Source organism: Sciurus vulgaris, assembly GCF_902686455.1.
Source record: "Sciurus vulgaris genome assembly, chromosome: 15".
Lineage (NCBI taxonomy): Eukaryota > Metazoa > Chordata > Mammalia > Rodentia > Sciuridae > Sciurus > Sciurus vulgaris.
In genome coordinates, this window is record NC_136476.1 from 90,034,335 (window position 1) to 90,050,188 (window position 15,854).

Sequence of the window (15,854 nt, forward strand, 5' to 3'; positions counted from 1 at the left end):
CCCAAAAAAAAAAAAGAAAGAAAAAGAATCTGACAGCGGCCAGTTTGTCCTCTCCCTCAGGCTCACCGCCTCAGGTACACCTCTGCCTGGCAGGTCTGCCCACTGTGGACAGCCCTGTGGTGGTGCGGGCCTGGCTCTGGCACCCAGCATGGTTCCAGAGTCTCACTTCCTTACAGTTGGAAGTGGGGGAACATTGGTTTCTCCACTCAGTCGAGGGGCATTTGGGTGGTTTCCATTTGCTGGTTACCCTGGAGATGCTCGCTCTCAACATTTGCTCCATTTCACCTGGATGTGCTTTCATTTTTCAACTTGCCCTGCCTGGGAGTAGAGCCCCTGGGCTGTGTGTTTAGCTTCTTATCTTTCTTTTCTGGTGCTGGGGGTGAACCCCGGGGCTCCCGCAGATGCTGGGCAACCTCCGCCCCTGAGCCACACCCCCGGGTTCACTGCCCTGAGGTGCCCTGACTTGGTGCTCACTCCCTTCAGTGACGATTCGCAGGCATGCCCCCATTGGTCTTCTGTGCTCCCCGTGTTGGCTGCAGCTTTAGACCCACCGTGTCTTTCCAGCACACTGTAAGGCACACGGGAGTAGTGCCAGCGTCTGTGTCCCAGCCACTCTGTCTTGCTTGTCTTGAGAAAGAACACCCTTTCCCCAAGGGCCAGACTTCCTGTGCCCAGGCACCCGCCGGGCTCAAGCCACCACCTGGGCCTTGAGGGTGGGACCGTGGCTGTGCCCCACTGCGCCAGCCTGTCTTGCCCTCTTTCTTGGTGTGGGCTACCTGGCTTAGCTTTCTAGTGGGTGGTTTTTCCTAGCACTTTGTCACCTGGATCTGCTGCTTCAACATCTGCTTGCCTGCCATTCTTCGTTCAGGTAAAATGAACTTTCTCCCTAAGGGCTTCTTAAAGTCTCTCATAGTCGAAGTATGTCTTCTCCTTTCGGTGCAGTTCTATGGATTCTCGCCTACTTGGGCTCCATCCTCCAGGCCCCTGCCCTTTCCAGCTTGCCCTGGTGCCACTCCCCGCCCTCCCTGGCTGCTCTGTGAGTGGAGCTGTGCACCCTGTGGCGTGTGCCCTTGAGTCGAGGTGCCACTGCCCTGCTTTGCTGCAGTGTCAGCGCACGGGTGACACAGGGAGTCTGTTCGTCCCCGGAAGTGTATCTGTGTTGTTTTGCTGTGTTTCTTTGGATCCTCACGGTTGTGAATAGAGCTGCTGTGACGTTTGTGTCAGAGGAGCGGGTCCACTTCTCCAGGGCAGAGTATTCAGGGGTCGGCTGCCGGGTCACAGTAAAGGACTCTGTCTTCCCTGTTGATTTGTTTTTGAGACAGGTCCTCACTGTGCAGCCCAGGCCGGTCTCTGGTGCCTGGGCTCCAGGGATCCTCCTGCCTCAGCCTCTCAGCAGCTGGGGCTGGAGGCAGGCATCACCATGTCTGGCTTGGCGAGCACATGTGAGCTTGTAAGACTGCCAGACACCTTCCAGAAGTGCTGCACCCGAGTGGAGCCCCGCTGCACGGTCCATGTGCTTAGGGCACTGGGTAGGGTCAGTGCTTGGTCCTTGTGAGGAGTGCACGGTGCTGTCTCCCTGAGGTGTCCATTCACTCCCCTCGTTCCCCGGCTGGCATGAGGCACAAGGCAGGAGGCTGGGCTTGTGAAGGTTCCTCTCTGCAAGTGTGGTGGTGTAGGCTTTGTTGGGCGCTCATCATGTTAAGAAGCTTCCCTGATCTCTGTAGTTTGCCAGGAGTTGGTTTGCGCTGGGGGTGGCACCCACGGTGCTCCACCACTGAGCTGCATCCCAGCCCTTCTCACGTTTCATTTTGACGCAGGGTCTGGCTGATTGCCGAGGCTGACCTGGAACTCTGCACCCTCCTGCCGCAGCCTCCTGAGGTGTCGGGGTCCCATGCACCACCATGCCAGCTGGAGTTTTGTTTTTTTTTACTTGGCCTTGTTTTGTCAGTGCTTATTCTCATGAGGAGGAGGGTGTTCATGCTGCCTGCCTTCTGTACTGCACTGTGGTGACCTGCCCTGACGGCCCAGCCTCGCCTTCCTGGAGGGACCTGTGTGGTGGGGCCATGCTGTTTGTTACCTGCTGCTGCATTTTGAGTTCATGTTCTGCTGAGTCTCTGACTTGTGTGTGTGAGGTATATTCCTCTGTGGTTCTTTTTGTATGGTAGTCCCTTATTTGTGGTTTCACTTTCCATGACATGTTACTCTTGTTCAGCTGCAGTCCAGAAGTGTTAAATGGAAAATTCCAGAAATAAGCAGTTCATAAGCTTCAAATCATGTGCCCATCTGAGAAGCATGTTGAAATTGCACACCATCCTTGTACCAGTCTTCTGGGTCACCCCGGCACCCAGCTCGTCTGTGCACATGCCCCACCCACCCATAGGCACTGGCAACCAAAGCCATGGCAGGCAGTATCAGTGATGTTTGCTTGTAGCCCTGGTTAGTGAATCATGACCCCAAGGTGCAAGAGAGTGCTGCTGGAGACCCAGAAGTGCCAAGAGATCCACTAAGCAAAAAGGTAAATACGGGGGGGGGGGGGGGGGGGGACCCCGGTCACATCACTTTTATTATGATACGTTTTTATGTCTTTTATTGTGCCCTCGGTCAGTCTCATATTGTGTCTGATTTCTAAATCAAGCTTTGCCACAGGTGTGCACATGTGTGAAAATGCATGCTATGTATAGAATCTGATGCCATCCAAGGTTTCTGGCATCACATCTCCCATGGGTTAGGTTAGGGACCCTGTGTTATCTTTGGTTTTGGTCTTAAGTTTGCATAGTCAGAAAGTTGGTAGCAGGAGTAGGGTTATTGGTACAACAAATACCCCAAAATGTGAAAGTGACTTTAGAGCTGGGTAGTGAGTGGAGCTGGGAACATTGGGAGGAACCAGCTGGGAAAGGACTAGATAACCATCAAGGGGTGCTCGGGTACCAGCTGTAGCATCTGGACTTCCTAGGTGGCTCCAGTGGCCGTGAGCTCAGTGTTGGTGCATGTGTGGACAATAAAGACATGCAGTGAGGCCTCAGACAGAAGTGAGGACCAGGTGTTGGAAACCAGGAAAGGCCAGCCTTGTTCAGAGTGCAAGGGACTTGGGAGACTTCGTCCTGGCCCAGGGCTTTGTGGGCCAGGGTATGCCCCTGAATCTCCAGGCAGCGCAGCATTGGATTGCACGTAGCTAGGTGCCAGGGGAGAAGAACAGTGCGGATGTGGAGTTCTGTTCTCAAAAGGTTGGCAGAATTAGAGACCAGAAGGCTTCTCAGCCTGGCTGTAGTGGAGAATGAAAAGGCATTTTCAGGAGAGGAATCCTTGGTGTAGCTGAGTGCTTCTGGAGGACAGATGAAATAGTGGCTGCCCTGCCACCCCAGGCCCCGAGTACAAGGCCTCGAGGAGGGAAGTATTTCAAAGGAGAGACCTAGCACACCTTAGGGACCTTGGGTTCTGCTCTCGAGGCCCGAGGTTTCTGTCCCCCACATTCCTGCACAGCACTCACCAACCCAGCATGTGCTGGGCCCAGATGTGGCTGAACCTGCAGATCCAGAAAGTACTGCCATAAACCCAGGCAGTGACCATTTGGTGCTCATTCTGCAGGTGTGAAAGATGCAGGAGGCAGCCTGTGATAGCCTCCAACTGGGTTTCAAGGGTAGCAGAGAGTGCCCAGTGGGGCAGCCCCCAAAACCCCAGAACTGTGGGACTACCGTGGCACAGCTCCTGCCTAGGAGAGCTGCACATGAGACTCGAGCACTGCCATGGTGGCTGCCCAGGCTTGGGGTGTCTGGAAGGCAGGACAGTCAGTGTTCCCCAGCTTTAGGAGTTAGTGGGGTCTGCCCTATCAGGTTGGACTGCTTGGGCCCTGTTCTCCCTATACCTTGCCTGTCTCTCCTTTGGAGTAGGAAGTCCATCCTGTGCCTGCCTCACCATTGTGCTTTGGAAGCTCCTGACTCGTGCCATCGCACAGAGAGGGCATTTGCCTCTGAGTCATGGCGAGTACCACCCAGGCTAACTCAGGCAGGGTTCTGCGTTGCCCATTTGAGTTGATACTGGAAGAAGTTAGGATTCAGGGCTGGGATGTTTGTTTTATAGGCAACAAGAACACGAGTTTGGGGGCCAGGGACAGAACACTGTGGTTTTATTGTCTGTCCTGCCAAAATTCGTTGAAACTTGATTGCTATCATGACAGTATTAGGGGGTCTGAGAGATGCTGGGCAAGGGGGCCTGCCCTCATGGGTGGGATGGGTGCTGCTGTGGAAGGGCTGCCCAGGAGGAAGCCCTTACATGCACAGGCCTTTGCTCTTGGACCCCCAGTCTTCACAACTGTGACCCAATAAACTTCTGTCCATTATAAATTACTCAGTCTCACGTAATCTTTTCTAGGAGCAGAAATGGACTAAGCCTGAATATTTGCCTCCCATCCAAAATTCATTAACACATATCCCCAGTGTGATAGTATCTAGAGGTGACTAGGTCACAAGGGTGGAGCCTTAGTGCCTGTAGGCTCCAGACAGCCTACAGGCTGCCTGTTGTCTCCACCTGCTGCATCTGGACTTCTTGGCAGTCTGGTTATTTGAGTTTTGAGTGCTTTGTGGATCCCACCATTTCTGTGTAGAGCTTCTCTCCTCTGTTCTCTTGCTGCTGCTGCATCTCTGCATCCTTTGCATAGTGCTAGGATTTCAGCATCTCTCTTTTCATCTTAGCTACTGTGCAGTCTTTCCTTGCCAGAGGACATTTTCACAGTTCTTCGTGTGCCAGGCAATTCTGGATCATCTTCCAGATGTCCCGAGGTTCATGAGAGCTAGACCTGGCCTCCACCCTGTGGAAATGCTGTCATTAGGCAGGCCACACTGCTCACGAGGTCCTCTTTGGGCCTGGGGCTGCCTGTAGGCTGTCTTGGATGTGATCTTGAGAATCACTGTGCAGCAGGGACCAGCCTTGTGTTCAGAAACCATTCTTTGGGACCACTTCCTGAGCCCCCATTCTGGGTGCCCCACTGGTCCTTGAGCCAGACGTGGGGCTGTAATCATCCTGCTTTGTCACGCTCTTCCTCTGCTGGGCCATGGTGGGGGTCCATATGGCAAGAGCTAGAGGGATAAAAGTAACAGGGCCCCTCCCTCTTGAACCCTAGCGGCACTGACGGTGAGGACAGTTCAGGACCCAGTTTGGATCTCATGGATTCCTAAAACCACCATTCCAGCCACCGTGGGGCCTGGGCATGAAAGGAAAGTGAGGAAACACAGGGCATCCTGTGCTCACATCAGAGACTTCCCCTGGGCTGCCGTCTGCTGAGTCAGGCCATGGGTACCAGGGTGCCAGCTGTGGGGCTCCTCCAGCTCTGCGGGTCTGCTCTTCTCAGGGTGCTGCACAGGTCCTGGTTTTACTGTGGCATCCGAGGGGACAGAGCCTTGCAGGCCTGCTCCATCTTAGCCTGAACACAACCTTTCTGAGTTCTAAGGTATCCTCTGTGTCTTGCTGGGCCACAGTTTCTCAGGGATGCAGCTGCAGCTGTGGTTGCTTTTCTTGTTCAAAGCTCAGCACAAATTTCCTGAGGATTTGTCTAGTCTGGTCGTGTTTCTCTTTGAACACGAGTCTCCCTACAGCCCCCGTAGATGAGGGTTGGCACTCTGGTCAGCGTTTCTCCTCCATCTGCTGCTCCGTGATCTTGGACCAGGTGAAGTCCAGCATTTGTCCTGGATTGAACTTTTGGATCTGCCTGTTATCTCCCACAATTTGTTTTTGTATTTCTTTGTTCTGACTCTGCTTTTGTTCTGCAATGCATTTTTTTTTTTTTTTAATGGATGCTACTGTTAAGTCTCCTTTCCCACTTTAAATGAGAGCTCTTACGTCCTCAGGAGTTGCTCATGTTTTGCAGCTTCTCAGTAGCATATTTTAACTGGTTGAACTTGGGCTGCTCTGGCACCAGCTTCCTGTGGGTGCTGTACTCCCGACTTTAGGTGACTGGTGCGCAATACTGTGCTTTTGCAGAGCTGCACGTCTAGTGGTTCTGACGCAGTCCGTGGCCCCGTCCCTTGAATATGCTGAGGGATGCTTGCTGCATTTCTGCCTGCTTTTTTTGCAGGCCCTGTAAACCCCGCCTGCACGCGGAGCTCAGCCTTGCCCTTCCTTGCAGAATGGGCTGAATCCTGTGCGATTGAGGCAGCCTCTGCTGTTGCTCCCTGGCCTGGAGAGACGCTGGCTCACTGGGCACTTCTCCCCGCACATTGTCTTTCTCTGCTCTTTGGTGGGACAGAGGGCAGCTCAGCACGAGCTCCAAGTATAGCCGACTCCTTGCTGGGTCACACTGGAGGCTGACCCTGCTGAACCTTGTCCCTTCCCTTACCCCTGTAGCTCCAGGCAGCTATGTGCTTCCCCACCAGCCAGGTAACTCCCTGAGGACACTGCCTCAGCACTGGCCTGGGCTGCGGCCACTGTCTCCCTGGGGCCATAAGCACAGGGCACAGCAGAGCACACAGCCATCTCGGAGGTTGGAGGCACGTAGACCTGCATCAGCTCTTCTGCTTCGGCCTGCTGTCACTGGCGGGAGGAATTCTAAGGTGGTTACCACCAGGCAGTGGGCCAGCAGTGCCCGGGGCCCTCTCCCTGTAGACAGAGACTGGACGACCATGTGCTATGGCCAGCTGTTTATTCAAGACCCTGAAGAGGTGGCGTGCATGTGCAGCACACATGGGCCCAGCAGACTGGCCCCTCCCAAGCGCCTGGTGCCTAAACCAGGTGCCCTCTGCCACCAGTGGGCGGTCACCCACAGCCACAGGACTCCTGGGTACAGATTGCCCTGACTGTCCCAAGGGTTTGAGCCGAGCCAGCTCAGGGGTAGGGGTGGGTGAGGAGCGGAGCCTCCAGTGTTCTGTGCAGCTAAGCTGGCCAAGAGGCTGATGTGGGGTCTGTGGTACCGCCCATAGCGGCCACCCTGGTGTGAGCCTGATGGCCTTAAGCAGGCTGTGTGAGCAGGCGTGCGGGCCAGGCTGCCCCTCCTAAGGCCTGGCTGACGTGAGCTCCACCCTCGGGGAAGAGCCACAGGCCTCGTCCCGTGGGTCCCGCACTGGAGTCACCGTGCCCTCAGCGCCTGTGGCTGGCAAACCAGGAGAAGAAGGGGCGCAGGCGTGGGCGTGGGGCCTGGAGGACACGCACTGTGCGTGGTGAGCGCCAGGCCTTGATGGTGGCGTCATCGCTGGCTGTCAACAAGAGCTCTTGCTCCTGGGGGCTGAAGGCCACTGAATTGACCACATCCTCGTGCCGCAGCTTGGCCAGGCAGATGTTGTAGTGGCGGTCCCAGATGTAGCCGTGCCGATCCTCAGCCCCACTGCAGGACAGCACCTGGTGAGCCTGCCACCCTCCTGCTGTCCCCACCCGGAGCCCTGAGGGCCACTCAAGCACACCTGGCCACAAAGTCCCGGCTGACGTCCAGGAAGATGAAGAAGCACTCGTCGTTGGGCGTGTAGGCCCGGTGTGCTCGCAGTGCCCGCTTCACCTCCCGCATGGTCTTGAGATCAAACACCAGCAGGTCAATCTCCTCCGCAATGGGTGGCGGCTGCATGGGGTCAGCCACCACAGAGCCTGGGGGCCAGGCGCGGCTGTTCACGTACAGGTACCTGAGCGAGGGGCATGCGCCAGGTACAGGCGTGCTGCTGGGTATGGGCCGCCTGCAGGCACCCCCACCCAGGACGCTGTGAGAGGCCCACCTGTTGTCCGGGGACAGGCCCATGCCAATGATGTGTCCATGCACATCAATGACATGGTCCAGGGCATCAAAGAAGGCGTCAGAGCCCCGGCCCTCGCCGAGCACAGGCCCAGCAGTTGTCATCTGGTGTGGCAGGATCTGCTTGATGCCTGTGGAGAGGCCAGGTGAGGGCCCTGAGCAGAGCTGCAGGGAGGTCACCTCCAGGGCACCCCCACCCCTGAGCACCCCAGGGAGCCACGGGCTGTGCCTGCACTGGGGGCCCCAGGTCTGAACCACAGACACACCCAGTCACTGGCCGAGCAGCACCACCTGCACTTCCACGCCTCAGCCCCATTCCCTCAGGAGCAAGTGACCTAGGGGCTGTTCTGTCCTGAGGGCTCTGGGACTGAGGAAGGCCCAGGCAGGACTTGGGTGCTGCAGGCCCTGCCTGCTGTTACCGATCTGGTGTGGCGAGTAGGTGAGGCAGCCAGTGGTGAAGATGAGGTATTTGTTCCTGGTGTCAGCGGCACTGCACTCTGGGGGCTTGGTGTGACCCTGGGCCAGCAGCTTGGCCACCCTGGTTTCCAGCGCACGCTCTGATAGCTGCCTATCCCCGTCCAGCACGCCATCCAGCACTCGCCGCAAGCCCTCCTTGGTGCGGCCCGGGTAGGGGCTGCGCAAAGGGGGGCTGGCAGCCTCATCTTCACTGTCACCACCCAGGTCAAAGACGCGGCAGAGGGGTGTGGCCTGGTCAGCGGGGTCCAGCAGGAGATCAGGGTTGTCGAAGCGGCTGCAGTCGGCGACCATCACCGTGCGAATGGTGCTGGCGTTGAGGTTCTGGATCTTGAAGAGGCGCTTCACCACGTTGACGTTCTCCGACTCCACGTCCTGGCAGGGCACATGGGTGGGTGCGAGGCCAGGCTGGGGAGCTCCAGCTTCCGCAGCCTGGCCCACCTGCCGGCCCCGCCCGCACCTGGAAGGCGTTGTTGAGCCACAGCACTGAGCAGGAGGTGATGTCTCCGATGCGGTGCAGGTTCCCCGAGATGAGGCTGGTCTCCGTGAGCCAGCAGCCGAACACGTCGTAAGGCTTGTTGCGCACGCGGGACAGCAGGACGAAGGAGTCTGTGGGGAGGCCGGGGCTGGACAGGCTGCCGGCAGCAGGCAGTGGGGTGGCCCAGCCCAAGGCTCACGCTCACCTAGGCTGATGACGGCGATCTCGCCTGAGGAGGAGTTGTGTGGCCCCAGGAATACGCCCGAGGCCAGCAGCAGCGAGTCATCCTGGTTGAACTGGGAGAACTGGGTGTAGCTCCAGTTGTAGGGCCGCATGTCTGCGCTGTGTAGCAGCGAGATGGTCAGGTCGTTGTTCCAGATCTGCAGGAGAGGAGCCAGTGGGCACCACCTGGCTGCACAGGAAGCCCTGGACCCTCTCCACTGAGGTTGCCTAGAGAGGCCCTGGGGCAGAGACTCCGTCAGGCCTCACCCATCCCTCCCCAGTGGGCCTGGGAGTCCTGCCCTATCCCTCCTCCTCTCCCAGCGGTTAGCATGGTCATCCTAGCTGGGTCCTGTGGTCCAGGCCGGGGCTCCAGGTCCCAGCTCAAGTGTGTCTTCCCAGCTAACCCTCTCCACTGGATGCAGAGACTGGCCGTCTCACCTCCAGGCCTGAACCTTTCCCACCCAGCCCCACCTACCTGGGTGGGGTGTCCTCACCTTCACCGTGCAGTCCTTGGAGCAGGAGGCAAACTGGTACCCAGAGTGGGAGAAGCTGAGGTGGAGGACCTGGTCAGTGTGCTCCTTCAGAGTCTGCACCTCGACACAGGGTACCATGTCATAGAGCCGACGAAACTCCTCATACCAGGATGTGGCCGCTGTGGGCAGGACAGCATCACTGTCACTGCTGGGTCCAAGCCTCCTTTCCCACAGGCAAGGCCACCTTGAGGAGTAGGATCACCAGGAACAAGGGGTCTGGAGCCTGCTGGTCTCGAATCAGGACTCAGCTGGGAGTGCCCCCTCAGCTCACAGAAACCCTCCCTGCCTGAGTGGCCCATGCGAGGGGATAGTCAGGGCCATGGCCCCAGCAGGTGGGCAGCAGGAGCGTCCCATCATGGCTTCAGGACATGGCACGGACAGCTCTTGCCTCACGTGGCTGCTGAATGGGCTTTGGGGCGTGTGCAGTACTGACCTGGGTGTCGGGGCACATCACGGGCCACCTGGTAGTATCGGTAGAACTGTTCCCTCCATAGGAACTCGTCCCTGGACACGGCCTGCCACTGACGGCACACCAGCCCAGCGGCCAGCACGTCTGCAGGGCCCAGGCTCAGGAAGATCTGGTAGACGAGGCTGTCAGGGAGCAGGGGCGTGCCCCCCGCGTCCATCGTGACATTCTGCCCAGGCAGCCCTGAAACCCACCAAAGGCTGCCCTGAGCCCCAGCCCCACCCCAGCCCCCAGGAGAGGCGCAGGGCCACTGTCCCTCCAACTCCAAGACGCCCAGCTGGGAATTCCACTGGACCGGGTGTGTGTGGTGGGCACTGCTGCACTGCCCTGACCACTGCGGCTCCAGGAAGCACCTGCCCAGCCATTAACCCTGACCCCTGCTGCCCCCAGGCCCTGCTGGAGCGCTGGAGCAGGCGGCTGGGCCTGGTGCAGCCTGAGGTGGCCCGCTGGACCCCAGATATGTCTACCCTAAAAGGCTTTGGCCCAGGTCACACCTTCCGAATGGGGCCCAGGGGGACATCTGGGTGCCAGGGTAGGTCAGCAGGTTTGGGCCGCCTGTGCTGGCCAGGCCCAGCCCAGGCAGGGAAGGGCCAGTGGCTCCCCTGGGCGCCTGTCGCTGACCTTGCTGCCCCAGGGTCTAGGACTCAGCTGGGGGCAGACTTCCTTCCCAGAGGAGGCCCGGCAGGCCCCGGCCTCTGTCCCGAGGCCCAGGGGCCTGGCCGGGCGGGGACGTGCGGGCGGGGCAGGGGTCAGGGGGCGCGGGGGCGCACGACGGCCACCAGGCGGGCCGCGGGGACATCCGTTCGCCGGCCGGCGCGGGTGGGTTCGCAACTGTGGGCAAGGCCGGCCCTGGGGACGAGTCCAGCGCCGGGGCGGAAGGGCCCGTAACGGGGGCGAGGCCGGGCCAGGGGCCGGCAAGCCGGGCGCCAGCGAGCGCGGCAGGGCCGAGGCGGACTCACCGCGGCGCCTCCGCCCGCTGCGCTCGCCGAGCCGCTTCCGCCGCCGCCGCTCCCGCCGCCGCCCCCGCGTCTCTATGGTTGAGCCGCCAGGCCCGACGCTCCGAGCCCCGAGGCATCGATGGCCGCGGAGGGCCGACCGCCGGCAGCCCGCGCCGGCGCGCTCCCGTGCGCCTGCGGGACCGCGCCCTGGGGAAGGGGCGGTGGCGAAGCGCCCGGGGGCGGAGCTCCGGCGGTCCAAGGTCCGCCGGTTCGAGACCGGCCTCTGACAGTCCCGCCTCCAGCTTCGCGAGCCCAGTGTCGTTGACGGTGAGAACGAAACCGGACGTTGGTAGTCTAAAGGCGATAGATGCGCAAAGTGGTGAGCACTGACCTCCAGTGGAAATCGAGGTTGCATGGACAAGGAACCAAAGGTCAACCAGAACTTGTATCCAGGACACAGTGCCCGGTTCCTGCTGAGGCCTGGCTCCTGAGGAGGCTGGGAGGACCGTGGCCCAGGGTGGGGGTTTGGGGAGGCAGGGGACAGCCATGGACTTCCTGGGCCGGGCTTCCGGTGGCACTGCACAGTGGACTCTGACCTGGGACATTGCTGCCCTTGGCCTCCCCACACTGCCACTGTCACCATGCTGCCCCCTGGGACCCCACTGCTCTTGACCCTGCTGCTGGTGGCCAACTCACTGGGCCAGAGGATTCGACCCCCTCGGCCCCCAGCCCTTGTCAGCACCATCCAACCCAAGGCCAGGTTCAGTGCCCAGCAGGTTAGAGCTGGGGACAGGTGGAGGGCGGAGGGAGCGGGGAGAGTGGTGGGGTGGAGCGGGGCAGGAGCTTGCCCAGCCCCTCAGGGTCTGGAGCCCCTCCAGTGCCTGACCTCAGTTTTCAGGGACATGGCTCCTCGTGGGTGTGGGCTCTGCCTGCCGCTCTCTACAGGAGCAGGGTCACCAGGCCGAGGCCACCACGCTGCACGTGGCCCCCCAGGGTGCAGCCATGCTCATCAGCACCTCCCGCAAGCTGTGAGTCCCCGCATGACCTGCCACCCTTGCCCCCGCCCTGCTGTGGTCCCACCTGGGCCAGGGTCCCCTGTGCCTGGCGTCTCCTCCACTCCCCCCCACCCCAGGGATGGGGTCTGTTGGCAGGTGCGGCAGCTTTACAGAGACACAGGGGTCCCTGGCCGCTTCCTGCTCCAAGGTGAGGTGCGGGCAGCTGAGAGGGTGCAGGGCTGCAGGCGGGGGTGGGGGCTGACGTGCATGGTTCTGCTGCAGCCCGAGGTGCCCGGGGCCCTGTGCACGTGGTGGTCACAGCGACGGACTACCAGGGCTTTGCCATTCTGTACCTGGAGCGGGCGAGGCAGCTGTCTGTGAAGCTGTACGGTGTGTGGTGGCCTGTGTCCACTCAGGCGCTCGGGCTCTGCATGTGCAAGGGCCTCCCTTCCCCTCCCACCCTGGCCTTCCTGTGCTGGTGCCCAGGGAGGAACTGCTGCAGATGGGCTTGGTGTGGGGTTGGGGTGGGAATGGGCACAGCCAGCCAGTCCTGCCCGCACCAAGACTGTGCCCAGAGCACCCTACCTTGCCCGCACCAGGACCCAGTGGCCCTGTCTGTCCCACAGCCCGCTCGCTGCCTGTGAGTGACTCTGTCCTGAGTGTGTTCGAGCAGCAGGTCAAGGGTGCCAACCTGACTGAAGACCAGATCTTATACTTCCCCAAGTATGGTGAGTGTCCCCAGCGGGTCCCCCTCCTGGCCAACATCCTGCCCCCTCTGACTACCGCCTGGGCCTCCAGGTTTCTGCGCAGCTGCCGACGAGTTCCATATCCTAGATGGTGAGTGGGCCAAGGGGCAGCGGTCAGCGGCCTCAGTGGGGTTCCCTCCCGCCCCTGCTGAGCCTCCCATCTGCTGCAGAAGTGAGGAGGTGAGGCCTGTGAGACCCTCGATGGTGGACCTGCTGCCCTCCTCGGCACCCAGAGCAGTGCGGCCACATAGGGCCCTGTGCATCTGCCCCTGGAAGCTGCCTCCACCTGGGAATTCATTAAACATCACACTGGACCCCGACTCCTTTTGGTGCCCGCTAGCACTAGGGGGGAAGGTGGCTTGTTCCCCTGGCCATTTGAGAACTGCCCCCTCCAGGGAGCGGGGCTGGAAACATCTTCCTAGAAGCACCTGGGCCCTGACTTCCCCTGGGCCTCAGTTTCCCCCTGCAGTGAAGCCCGGCTCTGCAGTGGCTGTGCTTCCCTTACCCCATGCTAGCCTCTAGGCTGCCCGTCTCCAACAGCCTACTGGGCCCCAGGGCCCTGCCCAGGGTGCACTTCCCCGAGGAGAACACAGCTCCTGCCCTGAGGTCTTGCCCTCATATCCCTGACCCCCTCCCAGAAGCTGAAGAGCCAGAGGCCTTGGGGCCCCTGTGGCCTGTGGCAGGACAGCCCTGTCAGAGGTGGGCAGAGGGGTACCTTCACCATCGCCGGACATGGCGCCTGGCTGAGCTGAGCCGCTGTCCCTCTTAGGAAGACGTGAGGCCTGCTGTCCTGTACTCTGTGAGCCAGGGACTCCTGGGAGCAGGACTGGCCACAGGGTGCCCCTGCCAGGGAGATTCTGGGGGGAGGGAAAACAGTTGAAGCAGAGAGGTGGAGGTCTCTGTGGGGGTGAGCTAAGGTGGGCCTGGGACTCTGGACACAGGAGGAACCCCTGACGGGTGGGCCGGGCAGCCCCCAGAGCTCACACCCAGAGTCCAACCAGGTCACAGGCAGGGTGGGGGGTGGGGCAGGACCTTGGAGCTGGGTCCCCTGCTCGGCATGTCCTCCCATCTAGTGTCTGCCTTGCCTCGGGCTATGGGGGGACCCAGGGTGCTCAGTGAGCTTTGGGCCACAGAGAATGGGAACAGCATTGGGGGTCTGGAGCAGCCTTGCCTGTAGCCCAGCCCAGGGAGCACAGAGGGCCTCAGGCTGGGTGGGGGCTACGAGGAAGAGCAGCCCTCCCCACAGCTCCATGTCCTGCGGGGTTCCCCTGCAATCCCCCCAGCGGCCCTGTGCAGCTGGACTCGGGAGGGTGGATAAGTAGGACTGGAGGGAGTGGGAGGCAGGGCCAGAGGGACAGGGCCACAGGAGACTGCCCCCAGCTCCATATCCCAGAGCCCCAAAAAATAGGGACCCCAAGGGCAACCATGTCACACAGGGCCCTGAAGAAAAACCCTGAGGGCTCCAGGCCCCAGGGAGCCTCCTCCAGCCTGGCAGTGTCCCCAGACAGGAGCTGCGGCTCCCGAGTGAGCCTGCGAGTCTTTCTGTTCTGGGGAGGCGCCGAGGCCTGGCCCTGCGAATCTGCCATGGGTCTGGGGGCAGTTGACCAAGGCGACTTGGTTCCTTGCTGGGGACTAGAAGATGCAGCGACTAGAATCGACACACATTTCATTTTCATAAATTCATGATTTCATAAAATTAACAAGCTCCAATTAAATGTTCAAGCATTAGGTTAAATAATGACAGCTCCATGCGCGTCTTTTTTACTTAGAACTATTTCTTATAGTTTGTACTTTACCTTTGAATTCTGATAGGTGGTTTGCAACATCAAGAGAAAATATGTTTTAAATATCTGTGGGCACGAATGATCAGCTGGTCGTCTCTCCTGAGACCTGTGGGGGGGGGGGGGAGCTGGAGGGCCTGGGAACAGGGAGTGGGCTGCGCCACGTGCGACCTGTCTGGTGTGAGGGGCTGTTTCTGGGTCCCAGTGTCCTGGTTCCATAGGCAGCATGGGTGGCCATGGACAGCCGTGCATCTGCCCTCCTGCCCACAGGCACTGGAGGGACAGGTGGGCGGGCCCCACAGGTGGGACAAGCTCCTCCTCCGTCCCTCCCACGTCCCTGGGAGCGTGCTGGGAGCGGGTATGGGCAGTGACAGGATCTTCTGGGAGGGAGGAGACAGGGCAGGTGCTGCAGGTCACTTGTCCTCCTCCTGGCAGGTTAGGAAGGGCAAGATGAAGGCCCATGGAGGACCGAGGGGACAGGCAGGAAGTGGGGGAACAGCAAGGAGCAGGAGGAGGGGTCCTGGAGCACGGAGGGGCACGGGTAGGGCAGTGGGGGGTGTGCTGGGCCAGCTCCCCCTCCCTGTCAGACCCTCTGCCCCAGGCTGGCCCTGCCCCTCCCACAGTCTCCTGGGAGTGCTCTGCCTGACTGTGTCCTGGCCTTGCGGGTAGCCCTTGTCAGCTCCAGGACACCCTAGGAGGCCAGGGACCTCACTGTGGCCCCTAATGGTGGGACCGTCCTGCTGTGTAACAGGGACTTCCTGCCCGGCTCGGGGGGGTGGGATCACCTGCATCCTTTGCCAGTCACAGCAAAGGCAGGAGCAGCCACCCTGCAGCTGTCCCTTGCCCGGTCCAGGACGTTCCTGGAAGGGCAGTGGGGCACAGAGGTCAGCGTGGCTGCCAGCCGCCCCACGATGCACACTGAGCCTGAGCTGGCCTGGCGGGGCTGGAGTGGCACATGGCGTCTGGAAAAGGACATGGCCCCGCCTGGCCTCTGCAGCTCTGGGGCTTTGTGCAGCTCGAGATGGCCAGGGAAGGCCCGGTCATCGCAGGGCCCTGCGTGGGTGGGTGTCTGTATGGAGGGACCAGCTGTCTCTGTACTTGGGACATGCTAGTGACCACTGCTCCCCAAAGTGCCCCCGAGTGCCCTGTGACAAAGACAGCACTGAGAAGGGGACAGTGACTGGCCAGGCTGAGAGTGGCCCAGGGCTGCTGACCAGGGCCCCCAGAAGGCTCCAGGAGACGGAGAGTGGAAAGTGGCTTCCGCAACCTCAGGGAAGAGAGGGGTCTTGGCACCTGGTTCACATGGTTCTCTTCCTGGGTAACCAGTCAGAGCACAGCAAGCTGCCCTCCTGGCCAGGCCAGGGCAGGTCCAGCCCTGAAACCTTCAGCCTTGGTGGTGGGGCTCCTGCCCAGGACAGGTTGCCAAGGCCAGGGACTTCCTGGGATGACCCGTGTCCCCTGTGAGCAGGGTTGGGAGAGGGAGGAAGTGACCAGGACTGGGGGCTTGCAGGTGAGG

At 60.5% G+C, this 15,854-nt stretch overlaps 2 protein-coding genes across 6 annotated transcripts; one reads left to right on the top strand and one right to left on the bottom strand.

Annotated features, from left to right (window-relative positions):
- Window positions 1–7,039: 7,039 nt before the first annotated feature.
- On the bottom strand, window positions 7,040–11,322 carry FBXW5 (F-box and WD repeat domain containing 5). 4 transcript variants are annotated; one of them, XM_079112776.1, is made up of 9 exons: window positions 10,838–11,322; window positions 9,846–10,061; window positions 9,374–9,531; window positions 8,863–9,037; window positions 8,640–8,788; window positions 8,125–8,554; window positions 7,689–7,836; window positions 7,386–7,580; window positions 7,040–7,309 (listed from the first exon to the last, which is right to left on the bottom strand). In XM_079112776.1, exons 1-9 carry the CDS (start codon window positions 11,229–11,231, stop codon window positions 7,066–7,068), a joined length of 2,109 nt encoding a protein of 702 aa, XP_078968902.1. In that variant the 5' UTR covers window positions 11,232–11,322; the 3' UTR covers window positions 7,040–7,065. The 4 variants fall into 4 exon arrangements, with proteins under 4 accessions (XP_078968902.1, XP_078968901.1, XP_078968904.1 ...); XM_079112775.1 differs by having other exon boundaries at window positions 7,386–7,598; window positions 10,838–11,015; XM_079112778.1 differs by lacking the exon at window positions 10,838–11,322 and adding an exon at window positions 10,500–10,816 and having other exon boundaries at window positions 7,386–7,598.
- Window positions 11,322–12,871, top strand: C8G (complement C8 gamma chain). Of its 2 annotated transcripts, XM_079112871.1 has the most exons (7): window positions 11,324–11,592; window positions 11,708–11,844; window positions 11,949–12,019; window positions 12,094–12,201; window positions 12,438–12,539; window positions 12,610–12,648; window positions 12,728–12,871. In XM_079112871.1, exons 1-7 carry the CDS (start codon window positions 11,458–11,460, stop codon window positions 12,739–12,741), a joined length of 606 nt encoding a protein of 201 aa, XP_078968997.1. In that variant the 5' UTR covers window positions 11,324–11,457; the 3' UTR covers window positions 12,742–12,871. The 2 variants fall into 2 exon arrangements, with proteins under 2 accessions (XP_078968998.1, XP_078968997.1); XM_079112872.1 differs by lacking the exon at window positions 12,094–12,201 and having other exon boundaries at window positions 11,322–11,592.
- Window positions 12,872–15,854: the final 2,983 nt, after the last annotated feature.

Coding starts and splice junctions, on each gene's coding strand:
- FBXW5 (XM_079112776.1), bottom strand. CDS start 11,231: ATGCAACCTCGATTTCCACTGGAGGTCAGTGCTCACCACTTTGCGCAT. Junction 10,062..10,837: donor CAGCGGGCGGAGGCGCCGCG/GTGAGTCCGCCT, acceptor GGTGGGTTTCAG/GGCTGCCTGGGCAGAATGTC. Junction 9,532..9,845: donor TGATGTGCCCCGACACCCAG/GTCAGTACTGCA, acceptor TCCTGCCCACAG/CGGCCACATCCTGGTATGAG.
- C8G (XM_079112871.1), top strand. CDS start 11,458: ATGCTGCCCCCTGGGACCCCACTGCTCTTGACCCTGCTGCTGGTGGCC. Junction 11,593..11,707: donor CCAGGTTCAGTGCCCAGCAG/GTTAGAGCTGGG, acceptor GCCTGACCTCAG/TTTTCAGGGACATGGCTCCT. Junction 11,845..11,948: donor ATCAGCACCTCCCGCAAGCT/GTGAGTCCCCGC, acceptor CCCCCACCCCAG/GGATGGGGTCTGTTGGCAGG.